We start from the raw sequence: 12790 nt of genomic DNA on the forward strand, positions 1-12790 counted from the left end.
CTAGCTCTTTCCTCTATCTAGAAAGCTCCTTCCCCACTATCCCCAAGGCTAAGAAGTCCTTCACCTCCTTCAAATTTTTTGCTCAGATATTACCCTTTCAGTGGGGCTACCTGACCACATCAACTCCAGTGTCCTCAGCCCCTTTATCCTTCTCTGCTCTCCTCCCCACCCACTGCAGCGCTTATCATTTCGATCACGTGATAGAATGTATTGGTGAGATTTATTGTTTATTGTGTTTCCTCTCACTGGTACCATGGGAGTAGAGATCTTTGTCTCTTTTGTTCACTGACACATTTAAAGCCTGAAATACTAGAAACTTAATATTTAGAGTGAATCAGAGAGTTCTCCTTCATAAGGAAATTGTCTCATTAAGTTTTTTTTTTAAAAACTCATGAACAAATATATTTTGTCACAGTTTTATCTGTTCCATGGCAACAGATAAGTGCTCTGGTAAGTGCTCTTTGGTGGTTTTTCTGCTCTCTTCCTCATTTTTCTTAAAGCGTCTTTGTGCTAATAATGTGGCACCTGTTCTTTTAAAATTATTCATCATTGAACGAGAGCAGTAATTTCTCGGTGGTTTGTGTGTATCTGTTATGGAGGGTATGGTGGTGGCAGTGGCTGGCGGAAGCAGAAGGAAGAGAAAAAGTTTTAGGCTAGCGGTTTTGGTTATTCAACATGTCTCTAATTCTGTTACCACGATACAGTGTTTACTGCAAATACGGCTTAGCTGTGACTCTTTTATGGCCCTGTCGCCTCTGCTTCTTTGAACCAGATTCGTCCAAGAGGGTTTCTGCCGCCAGCCCTGCTCACCCCGGTTCCTGAGGTCCTGCCCACCTACCCCCTTGCGAACCAAGCATATAGCTTTTGTATGTCTGAGTTCTCCATCCCCTCGGGAAGTATAGACTTTTGATGGTGCTTTCTGAGATCCGCTACCACTCTTGTCCCTCTCTGTGCTTTTTTTCCCTTTTCATTCTTCCTCCTGTGTAACTTCTGCCTGATCCCAGGGACTTTTAAATATTTTTGAAGTCTGCAGATCATACCAATTTCCTACTTCTGCCTAAAATGGGATTTGTAGGTTTTTAAAAAAATTTCCCCATTCTCCTTATTGCTTTTGGTTTCCAGAAGAAGTAGAACATGCTGACTTAGACAGTAATGTCAAAAAGCCCTCAAGACTCTAATGTTTAGCTTCCCATTTCTCTTAACATTAACACTGAATTACACTGTAAGTTGTTTTAAAATCGTAATCACAAACACAGCTAAGTAAAATAATATTCTTCTACATTACATTTTAAAATTCAGTATTACAATTTGGTTAATTTCAATTAGATTATAATTAATAGAATAAAAACTTATACTTCTATTATTGACAATATCATTATCATTAACACTGAGCCCTAGAAGTAATATAAAAGCCGATTGCTTTATATCTTCTTTGAAACTTGAGACTAGCAACAGCAAACTAATTTAAGTTCAGGTCATCAGATTCTAGTTAAAACTGTACACAAATGCAAAATCTTATAACCAGACAAAGTTTAAGGATGAAGTTCTGATTCCCAAATTTCTGCCTATAAAAATATAAATTATGTTAGGCAGTTATAAAATTGCAACGTAATGGCATCACGATGCAAGAAGAACTGATCACACATACTAAAATACAAATTAGTGCTGCCACTTACCCGACCATAATCATAGACTCCATCAGTAATTATGTTACTTGATGACAAATAGCCAGTCTGGCTGTATTTCAGAGACAGGTGGTGGTTGAGCAATTTGTTATGAGCTGCCTCACTGAATTTATTTTTTCGACTTACTGATAGATTAATTTCTTCAAGGATATCTAAAGCCCTGTCAATAAAAGCAAAAAAGACATTATTTGCCTTATATAAGCAATCCAACAGTAAGTTCCCATTCATACACCTCACTAAGATCCTGAATGAAGAATTGAGATGGAAAGGTTAAAACCATCCCACCCTTTTAGGTAAACTAATCCTGACAGAATTATGAAGACAAATCAGCCCTTTTTGAGAACATACATGCCATGTAGAAACTCATAATCAAACAGTTGAAAAGGACACTTTAGGAAGAAAAAGTTCTTCATTTAAAGCAAAATTAGTATCGGACTCCAATTTTTTCAGCTAACCAGGTGGCATATACAAAGAACAAAAATGGTTAGAAACAGGGTAAATCTGTCTGTGGAACCTTGAAACCCTCTTGGCTGAGTTGCTAAAGGCAGCTGACTCATAGGCTGTTGGTAAGGGAACCGATGTGGTGAGGTTGGTTAAAGGCGTCATTGTGGTGGAACGGCTTGTGGGGGAGAAAACAGAGATGGCAGTCATGGCTTGCCCGTTTTAATTTAGCCTTGAAAGCTGAGCGACAAATAGGATTGTGCTTAGCAAAGCGGAGGAAAGTGAAAGAGAAGCGTTTATCAGGATGAAAAAGTGGAAAAGGAAACATTGAAGATGATTTTGTGGCGGTGGCGGGGGAGATCTCTCGGGGGAGGAGCGGGGAGGATCCCGCTTCTGCAGGCGGTCCCTTCAGAGGGACTGCGACCCGCAGAGCGTCTGAACGCCCCGCGGCCTGACAGCGGGCGTGGAGACTGTGTGTCCTTCATCTGAGCCACACCCTCCAGACCGCTCCACTCACCCGAGCCTGCACAACTCAACGGCCGTGGGCTCATCACTGGCACAGACCATCACGGCCCAGCTGGCGTGCCGTCGGACCTCGTCGTTCTTGGAACGCAGGAGCTCAACCAGCGGCTCCAGCCCACCTGAATTTCTCAGCTAGAAATGGAAGCCAAAATTTTACACATTAAGAGTACAGAACATAAACATTCATGCTAAAAAAAAAAATCTCATTTTTTGATTGTTGAAAGGGTTTTGACTATGTAAAAACATTTTAGGATGTGTCCATGTTTAGATTTATTAAATTCAGGGGGAAAGAATCAATTGCAAAAACCTTACAGACAGGAGCGCGGTGTTCAAAGTCAAGAAGAGGCCGCAGTAAAGTAACTGAGGGAGGTCATTGTGAGTTTACATGGGGTGGGTGCAGGGCAAAGAGCCTGTCCTCTCCCCTCTACAAGCGGGATGCCCCATGTTCATTCACTCTGCTGCTCACCACTGCGTGTCCATCTGGCCTGTGGAGGACAGAATCACGGGCCCCCAGAGATGCCCTTGTCCCTGGGAGGGATTTGGTAGATGTGGTTAAGGATCTGGGGATAGGGAGATGGTCCTGGATTATCAGGTTGGCCCAACTTCATTACAGGGGTCCTTACAAGAGGGAGATAAGAGTGGGAGGAGCAGAGAAAGGAGACTTGTAGAAACAGAGATTGCAGTAATCTGCTTTGAAGACAGGAAGGGGCCACAGCCAAGGAATGCAGGTGGACGGTAAAAGCTAGAAAGGGCCCGGAAACAGATTTCCCCCTCAAGTCTCCAGAAGGATCACAGCTCTGTTGATAGCCTGACTTTAACCCATAAGACCCATTTTCAGACTTCTGACCTCCCAAACCGTGAGGTAATAGATTTGTATTGCTTTAAGCCACTAAGTTGTGGTCATTTGTTTCAGCAGCAATAGGAAATGGACACAGTCTTCAAAGCTAGGCAGGAGTAACCAATGCAGGCTAGTGCCACCCGTGTCACTGGACCAGGGCCATGACGTCAGCAGTGTGGATGAAGCAATGCTGAAGCAATTCACCAGAAGGAGATCCATTTTGTTATCACTCATGTTGCTTCAAGGAGTGAAAAAGAGAAGAAAAAGAACAAGAAGAGAATCGGGGAGAACTACGTTAATTACACTATTAAAAGAAATCACACATGTATAAAATTGTTCCAATCAGGGAAAAAAAAAAAAGAAGATTCGACAGAGCTCTTGTCTCACTGTTTGAAATGTAATACTGTATTATCTGAGCCCGGAGGACAAAAAAGAATATTCTACAGGTCTCTCTGTGTAGTATCTGAAGACAGGAGCCCTTGTGAGATACGATCCACTTCCAATCATGTTCTGCTCAAACACAGGGACTCTAACGGGGATTACACATTAGCACACGTGACCTGGGCAAGCTTGGAAGAGGTTACTTGAAGCATCTGATGCTTAGCAAGCCAAATTTCTGAACATCTTTATATCTGAGTATAAGATAGCAATCTGACTCCACGTGTTCTTTCGGCAAATATCTAATTCATTTATTAATTTCTCCACTCATTCCTCCATTCATTCATTCACTCATTCATTCAACAACTGTTTATTAAGCATATACTGTGTGCCAAGTATAGATCAATGACATGGACGCAGGGAAGGAAAACCTCAGTTCCCTTCCCTAAAGCCTCAGGGAGCTTATGGTCTTTCATACAAAAACTAATGCAAAACAGAGCTCAAGGGAAGCATGCATAGGGGGTGGTGTGAGCACAGAGCAGGACGTTTGAGTCCACGTTTGAAGACTAAAGAAAGCCGTCATGGAGGACAGGATGGCTGAGCTGGGTGTTGAAGGAGAGACAGGCATTTATCAGGTGAACAAAGGTGAGACCAGCTTTCCAAGCAGAGAAATCAAGGAGGTGTAAATAAGAGAATTTTAGAATTCAAATCGTATGGTATTTCTGGAGTGTAGAGTTACACCTGGGAAGCGAGTTCAGGCTTAGGCAGGTAGGGGTGGATCATTGCGAGCCCTTGCATAGCACACTAAGCAGTTTAGCTGTTCCCATGGGGCAGTGGCAGACGCCTGGGGACTTGCAATGATGTGATGAGGGTCATACATTTGAAAGATCAGTCTGGAGGCAGTTTGGGGAATAGGAGGTGGCAGGGGTAGGGAGGGCCGTAGAGTCAGTTGCAGTATTCCAGGAAATGGATGGACTGCTCAGTGAGCCGCATGGAGGAATGACCAACTAACACAGTGTTGTTTATCACTGTGTTGCCGCTGCCTACCGCAGCGCCTGGCACGTGGTAGCTGGTAAAAAAAATATTTGGTGACTATCTTACTACCTTAATGGATGAATACAAATGAACTGAGTCAACAGGAACAAAGAAGGGGGTAGAAAAAAATATCTAAGAGACAGAAGAGATTTGTTAGTTGTCTGAGCAGACAGCACAGTGTGAGGACAGGGGCTCTGGACTCAGAAAGGCGTGTTCGCCGTCCCTGATTTCCCGACCCATCAACTCTGCTTTCAGCACATTATTTCTTTTAGCCTCATTTTCCTCCTCTATAAAATGGGGATTGCAAATGTACCTATTTCTTTTTTTAAAATTGAAGTATAGTTGGTTTACATGCTACATAGATTATATATAGTTGGTTTATTATATTAGTTTCAGGTGTACAACATAGTGATTCAATATTTTTATAGATTATACTCCCTTTAAAGTTATTACAAAATAATGGCTATATTTCCCTGTGCTGTGCAATATGTCCTTGTTGCTTATTTATTTTATGCCTAGTAGTTTGTACCTCTTACTCCCCTGCCCCTATCTTGCCCCTCCCTTCTTCCCTCTCCCTGGTAACCACTGGTTTGTTCTCTATATCTGTGCGTCTGTTTGCTTTGTTATATTCATTCGTTTGTTTTATTTTTAAAATTCCACATGTAAATGATAACAGTATTTGTCTTTCTGTGTCTGACTTATTTCACTAAGCATAATAACCTCTAGGTTCAACCACATTGTTGCAAATGGCAGAATTTCATTCTGTTTCTGGCTGAGTAATATTCCATTGTGTATAAATACCACATCTGCTTTATCCATTCATCCATCAATGGGCATTTAGGTTGCTTCCATATCTTGGCTATTGTGACTAATGCTGCTATGTACATTGAGGTGCACGTATCTTTTCGAAGTAGTGACAAACATACCTATTTCAAGTGAGGCTTAAATGCATGTTAAGTGCTTAGCACACTGGCTGTGCATAATAAGTGCTCCATATTGTTATTTTTACTGGGGAGAGAGGAACAGAGTCCTAGGCTGTTTGAATGAGTGCCACGCGACAAGCAAACAGGAAAAAAGCAAGAGAAAAAGGTACGTTTGTAGGTTTATATCAAGTCTTTATGAAATGGGCCAAACACACTTTTATATGGTAGACTTGTAAAAAATACAATTCCATGTTTTAAATTTTTGAAATACAAGAGAAACGGAAGAGTGTGAGTAACCCATATTTATAATTTCAAGCATCATAGTAAAAGGCACACCTGAGTGTCCCCCACTCAGCTTAAGAAATGGTGCATTTCAATGACCTTGAACCCCCGTGTGCTCCTCTTCAAACACATCGACCCCCTTGATCCCCCAAGAGGCAACCAATTTCTTAAATTTGGGGTCAATCATTCTCTCACTTTTCTTTATAGTTTTATATGTATGTGCTTAAACAACATATTGCTTTGCTTTGCATATTTTTGAACGTTATATAAATAGAATTCACACATCTGTTTTCTTCTGAACTTGACTTTGCTCAGCATTATGCTGGTTGAGATTCTTCTCTGTTGATGTCTGTAGCTACAGTTCATCCATTTTCACTGATGCAAGATTCTATTTTATGAATATACCACAAATTTATGTATCCATTCTCTTAACAGCTGGACAGTTGGTTTGTTTCCAGCTGTTGAGATGTTATAAACAATGCTTCCTGGTGCACAGAGACAAGAGAGTGTCTTAGGTATATACTTAGAATTGCCACATTATAGGGTACGCTCACCTTCTTTGCTGGGTGATGCTAATTTGTTTTCCAATGTGTTGCACCAATTTTGAGGGACTTAAGTGATGGGTAGGTTCAAATACTTGAAAATGTTTCAAATTAATGCACCAGTAGGTACGGACCAGAAGAAAGAGAAAAAGGAAAGTGATGCAAATGCTCACCTCTGTCCGGGCCTCGACATCACACGCGGTTGCAGCAACGGTGAGAGCGGCTTTGCTCTGCACGACAGTGTTGGCAGAGTGCAGTGGGCTGAGCAGGGCGTGCATGACGTCGTGGCTCTGGATGCTCAGACGCAGGGGCTCCTGCATGGCCATGTTCGTCAGCACTGTGGCGGCGTTGGCTATGGCTCCATCTCGTTTGCTGGACAGGGCATTGATTAACGCATCGATACCATCACCTTCGGCAGCAGCACTGGGTCAATGAAGGAGAAATGAATGCCGTTCACCCCTGTTCAAGAAATGATCTTTGGAGCATACAACTAAGCTTATAAAACAAACGAGTGCCTGAAGACAATTTCAGAAAGAAATTAATTTACCTGGGCAATGAACCTGGAATTGAGGCTCTGGGGATTTAAATGGAGTCTGGGGGGTTATGAATGAATTTAAATAATCCTTTCCCTACGTCTGCAGCTTTGGGTTATAGGAAAATGCATGACTGCTTCTTAGAAACCCTACTACAGCTATTCATTTTTTAACTCAGTGATACTTATAAGACCAGGAAATTCTATTCAAAGAAAGTCTATTAAAATATTCCTAACCAGTAAGAAAACAAAGGTTTAAATGGGAGGAATGAGTGAGCATGGGAATTTAAAATTCTTCAGCTCATCTTCCCTTTTTGTAAGTGAGGCTGTTAACTGTAGGCAGATGTTAACACGTTTGAAGGCAGCAAATCATTTTGGGGGTGGATGTTGCTTTTACAAATTAAACATCAAGATCAAAGTCATGATATTGATAAGAATAATTTTAGTAATGTAGGCATATCCAGTTGTTAAATTTCCTATTTCTAGTATAAAAACGTTTTCCCACAATTAGAAATCCTAAACCTCCTTTTAAAAACACTATACTTTCTATAGTCCTTGCTTTGTAATCACTCAAAAAGCTCATAAAATAGTAAAAATAAAAAAAAGAGATCATTTTAAAGAGTGGAAGTTGATTTAATTATGTTCTTTAATGTTTGGAATTGCTTCAAATAAGATGTTTCAAGCAGTAAGATATATAGAGCATCCTGGTTTTAAAGGAAAACCCCAAATTATGTTAAAAATCCATTTAAATCATCATAGAAATAGAGTTAATCAAGACAATAAAAATACACTTGAGACTTCAATAATACGAACATCTTTTTCCAGTTTATATTTGCCACTTTAAAAAAAATTTAGGATCACAGTAATAACCAACACTGAAAAAAAGAAGTGAGGCTATGTAGTTTAGCCCATCACTGTATTCTGATGAGTTCAATTTGGTTCTGTCACTTGAATTTGCTGGTTGTGAAGGAGAACTGACGGTGTCAAGAAAAGAAGGTATCACAATTATTCATCAGAGAGCAGAATACAAACACAACCTCAATAAGGAGACTGCTAGCTTTAGGTGAAAGGAAGCTGTGAATCAGGCACAAACCAGCTCTGAAGGAGACTTAACCGCAGCCACTGGGCAGGAACGGAATGACTAGAGGCAACATCTCTGGAGAACGAAGGGCTCCTTGGTGTTGACCATGAACACACCTCCCACCCCCGGTTTATATAAATCCATCCAGAAAACACACCCTACTGATTGATACCAAGTTAAAGTCAGCACTCAGTTCCGTGTTTCCCCTCCTCCAGTTCCTGGTGTCTATTTAACCCTCTGTGGCATCTCCTAGTCTTTCTCTGGGATGGCGTCCCTTAAAACTAAAATTTGGTTAGATGACATGTGACCAAAATTTGGGAGGAAGCCCAAGAAAAATATTGAGAGGAAGGCCCTGCATCTCACTATGGCAGCCTGAGGAACAGCATTTAATTTCCTTTCCTAGAGGATAAAATAAACACTCTTAAGATAATCTCACATTTACGTCTCTCTCCTATTATTAACTGACACGGTGGTCATTTGATTTTATGAATAAGGGAAAATTTGGAGGCTCTAATATATTAGTTCACCAGGAACTTCTCATACTCAACACTGAATTTAAAAAAAATGCCAGGAAGAATTTTAAATTATGCATATATTCTAATTAATTAACATAAGCTTAAACCTTCTCAAAAAAAATTGTTTCCTTTGAATTATTTTTGATGCACTTGATGCAATCAGTTCCTTAAACCAAATACTCTGTGTTTTTTTTAATCATTATAAACACACCTTGGCTAAAATGCACGATTCCTTTGTCACTTAGTGGTTTTTATCTTTGACAATGTTCATTTTTTAACACATCTTGGAGAGTAAAGAAAGAGCACACAATGGAGGTACTTCAACGGCATCCATGATAGAAGCCAGAAATGCTTTAGGTAAATGCATACTAGTAAATTCTGAAAGGCTTTATCTTTTGTGTGTGTATCAGGGAGTTTAGGGAAAATTTAAGTAAGTATGTAGGATCATACTCCATCGTTTTAGTTTCTCTAGTTCATGTAAAAACAAACAAACAAACCTGGGTCATGGAGACTCAGGGATTTTCATCAGGTATGTCTCTGCTCTCAGCCTTTCTGCTTGGATTTTGCTTCTCCCTTTCTCCTGTACGAAGGCATGTCTGCCCCTGGTTCATTTATACTCTACCTTCTGCTTTTTCTTTGCTCTTTATGGAGGCAGTAAAGGGAAGTACATAAAAACCTAGCTGTTTAAAAAAACCAAAGATTCTAGTACACAGTGGAATATAGCTTTTACTAAATTGAACATAACTGCCAGCACCGAAAGACAAATCATACAGGCACAGCTGGGAGAGCAACGTATATTATATGTACATATCTGCCCATAATTTGCTACGTGCAGCTCTAAGTGCAAAAAGCATAGTTGAGATTAACTTATGATATGAAAATCAAGCTATTAGTCTTACTTAAAAAAAAACTAATTTCAGTCATAGAAATAGAGTGCAGAATTTGTACTTTTTTTTAAAAAAAGAACTGCATTAATTTTGTGCTTTCAAACCCAAGACATTCTGTCTTATTTTTCCCCAAGTCTAACATATACACAAGCTGAAGCCTGTCCTATTTTTAAGACACATTTTAGTCTCCTAGATGGTAGAGCATTATCCAAATGAATAGGACAGAAGTCAAACTGCTTTGTTACAAAATCCAGAGTTACAGGGCCATATATCATCACAACAATCTGAAACTATTTTCTGATATTTACTATCATTAGTCTCCATCCGGCTGGAGTTTAATCAATTAGGAGTTTAATCAATTAAGAGTTTAAAATGTAAATTGAAACAGAAATTAACCAAACTACAAACCAAATATGGGAATGTATAAAAACATCTGTTTATGTCATTTGACATATGTAAATAGAAGTGAAGTTCGACATGTCATGTGTATCCAGTCTATTACCAAGTCCTGACTATTTCTCTCCTCCATATTTCTCAGATCGCTTCCTTTTCTCCATCTCCATCTCTCCCACTGAATCCAATTCAACATCCTATATCTTGTGGATTGATATAAGTACTCTCCTAACAGGTCTCCCTTCATCCCCTCCAATCCTTTCTCCATCTTACAGCGTAAGTGATTTTTTAAAAATAATCTTATTTCTCCCCTACTTAAAACTTCCACGGTTTGCCGTTGCTCAGGATAAAGCCCCAGATTTCTCACGTGGCCTCTGAGGCCAATCATGAGCTGACCCCACCTCCCTCAGCAGCCCATGCACCCCGCTACCTCTTCCTGTTATCGTGTCCTAGGCCTTTCTGGCAACCTGCCATACACCAGGCTCCGTCTCACCTCGGGGTGTGCCCACACTCTGGTCTCACTCCCGGATGTCCCTTCCCCTGGATAATTCCCATTCATCTTGCCAAGTTTGGCACAAATGTCTCTTCCTCAAGGAAGCATTTCTTGATCCCCAAAACTAGGTTAGGTCTCTTTTTCACATGTCCTCAGAGCATTCGTTTGCTAAACGTATACATTTCCTTTTAAGAAATGAGGTTTTGGCACAAGTATTCAGTCAGAGAAGAGTCACAATCTCGAAATATTATTTTACGGCACCTGTTACGGAAAGGAATTCAGCACATAGTTTTTCATATTAAGTCCCCAAGCCCCACAGTTACAGCATGGGCACTAAGAGCTCTAAGGAAAAACTCAATTGCACAAATAGCATCTATTTATGCTTCCCTGAAAATACAATGCTATTTCATGCTCCCTTTGTCCCCAAATCCCTCCCGAACCTCTACCTGAGGACCCCTAGCTCACCCTGCAAAACCAGCTCACTCACCGCTTCCTCGGTGAAGTTATCCACGTCCATCACTGCCCCTCCTTATTAATCACCCCCTCCTCTGCCATGTCTACGCCTGGTGCCTACTTCTTAGGCAGCATGTGAGTCTTTTTATATCCCCAGTGCCGAGAAGATCGATACATTTTAATTGACTGGAATCAACTCAAGGGGAGTGATGAAAACCTCTGCTGGCATCCAGAAGTGGAGAGGGAAAAGTACTTAGCTCAGTGTGAAGTTTGCAAGAAGGGGTGGGATCCAACAATATGGGGATCTCCGCTTGTATCACTTATAGTTGTTCTTAAAAGCAGTTTATTTCCTCCTCACGCCTAGGCTTCTCTGATTATATAGTGAAGTCATTTTTTTTTTACTATTTTATTTATTTATTTATTTATTTATTTGCCTGCGTTGGGTCTTCGTTGCTGCGCGCGGGCTTTCTCTAGTTGCAGCGAACAGGGGTTACTCTTCATTGCGGTGCGTGGGCTTCCCATTGCGATGGCTTCTCTTGTTGCGAAGCACGGGCTCTAGACGCGCGGGCTTCAGTAGTTGTGGCTCGCGGGCTCCAGAGCGCAGGCTTCAGTAGTTGTGGTGCACGGGCTTAGTTGCTCTGTGGCATGTGGGATCTTCCCGGACCAGGGCTCGAACCCGTGTCGCCTGCATTGGCAGGTGGATTCTTAACCACTGTGCCACCAAGGAAGTCCCTCCATGAAGTCATTTTTATATGAAGTTTAATAGATGAAATCTTGCACTTTAGACAATGTCTTTGGGATCTGTCCCTCTCATGTATCAAGGGATGTGGATATTCTTTCTCTGCAAACACAGTTTGTTTGGGTTGTGTCATCAGAGGACACGATTTGGTACCTCTCAGATTTTGATCCTTACTGCTGTTTGGAGACTCACATTTAACTCATCTGCAAAGGCTGGTTACATGAATCAAGGGTGACCTTGGGCCGCACAGAAAATCTGTTTAACAGAGCCCATATACAGGGGGATATGTGGAACCCGCTGGAACAGATGGTAATATTGGCAATCAGAACCTTGTTTGTTAACAGTGATTACAACCATTCCTACCAGCACGGCTTTTCATATGTCTCCGTGAGGTTTGTCACACCAAGGAAGACATATTGGTGGCAGACACGCTGCAAGTGGTGAAGAGAGGTGCATATGCAGCAGTGACTCAGTGTTGGTGAGTTTAATTGCGGGCTCCCGGCGAGTCTATACAGGTGCGAGGGGGGTGGGGTGCTGGCCGTTATGATAAGCAGATCTCCTGGTTATCGCAGCCGGATCTGGAATGCTGTGAACAGGATTCCTGACTCTCATCCCAGCCAGTTTTTCAAAGGTAATGACCCGAGAAGTCGAGGGTGTTTGTTAAATTGATCAGTTTCTGAGTCCCAAAGAACCATCACCCCGCAGCAGCCCCACAGTTGCAGAAGACTAATATATGTGCCCCCCAACTCTGGCTGAACCCCAGGATTGACAAAAGTATCCAAGAGTATTGTCTCCTTTGAAAAAAGTATTATTTAAAGATGCTTATCCATAGTAAGGGAGAGAATCACAATTAGCTGCAGGCAAAAAGCTTAAAATGAAGAGTGTAAAGTAACTCTATTATTAAAGTGAAACCCAGACATAGAAACAGATGTGGGAAGTTTTGCATCCTATAGCAAAATAAGAAAAAAATGCAAAAAAAAAATATTTAAAAGTATGTGGAACCAAATTGTTTCCATCATATCGATGTGTCCTAGCAGGTGTGATTTGGGAA

The 12790-nt window shown here is 41.1% G+C and overlaps 1 protein-coding gene across 2 annotated transcripts in view; it reads right to left on the reverse strand.

The window, feature by feature from the left end:
* ARMC3 (armadillo repeat containing 3) overlaps window positions 1-12790 on the reverse strand; it is an 89086-nt gene that overhangs the window by 21485 nt on the left and 54811 nt on the right. For both annotated transcript variants that reach the window (XM_061181591.1, XM_061181590.1), the window contains exons 10-12: window positions 6820-7069; window positions 2644-2780; window positions 1677-1845 (exon numbers count right to left, since the gene is read on the reverse strand). In XM_061181591.1, coding sequence (XP_061037574.1) covers window positions 1677-1845; window positions 2644-2780; window positions 6820-7069 — 556 coding nt within the window. The remainder of the gene's footprint in view (window positions 1-1676; window positions 1846-2643; window positions 2781-6819; window positions 7070-12790) is intronic.

The sequence above is a fragment of the Eubalaena glacialis genome, chromosome 2, assembly GCF_028564815.1.
Source record: "Eubalaena glacialis isolate mEubGla1 chromosome 2, mEubGla1.1.hap2.+ XY, whole genome shotgun sequence".
Taxonomy (NCBI): Eukaryota; Metazoa; Chordata; class Mammalia; order Artiodactyla; family Balaenidae; genus Eubalaena; species Eubalaena glacialis.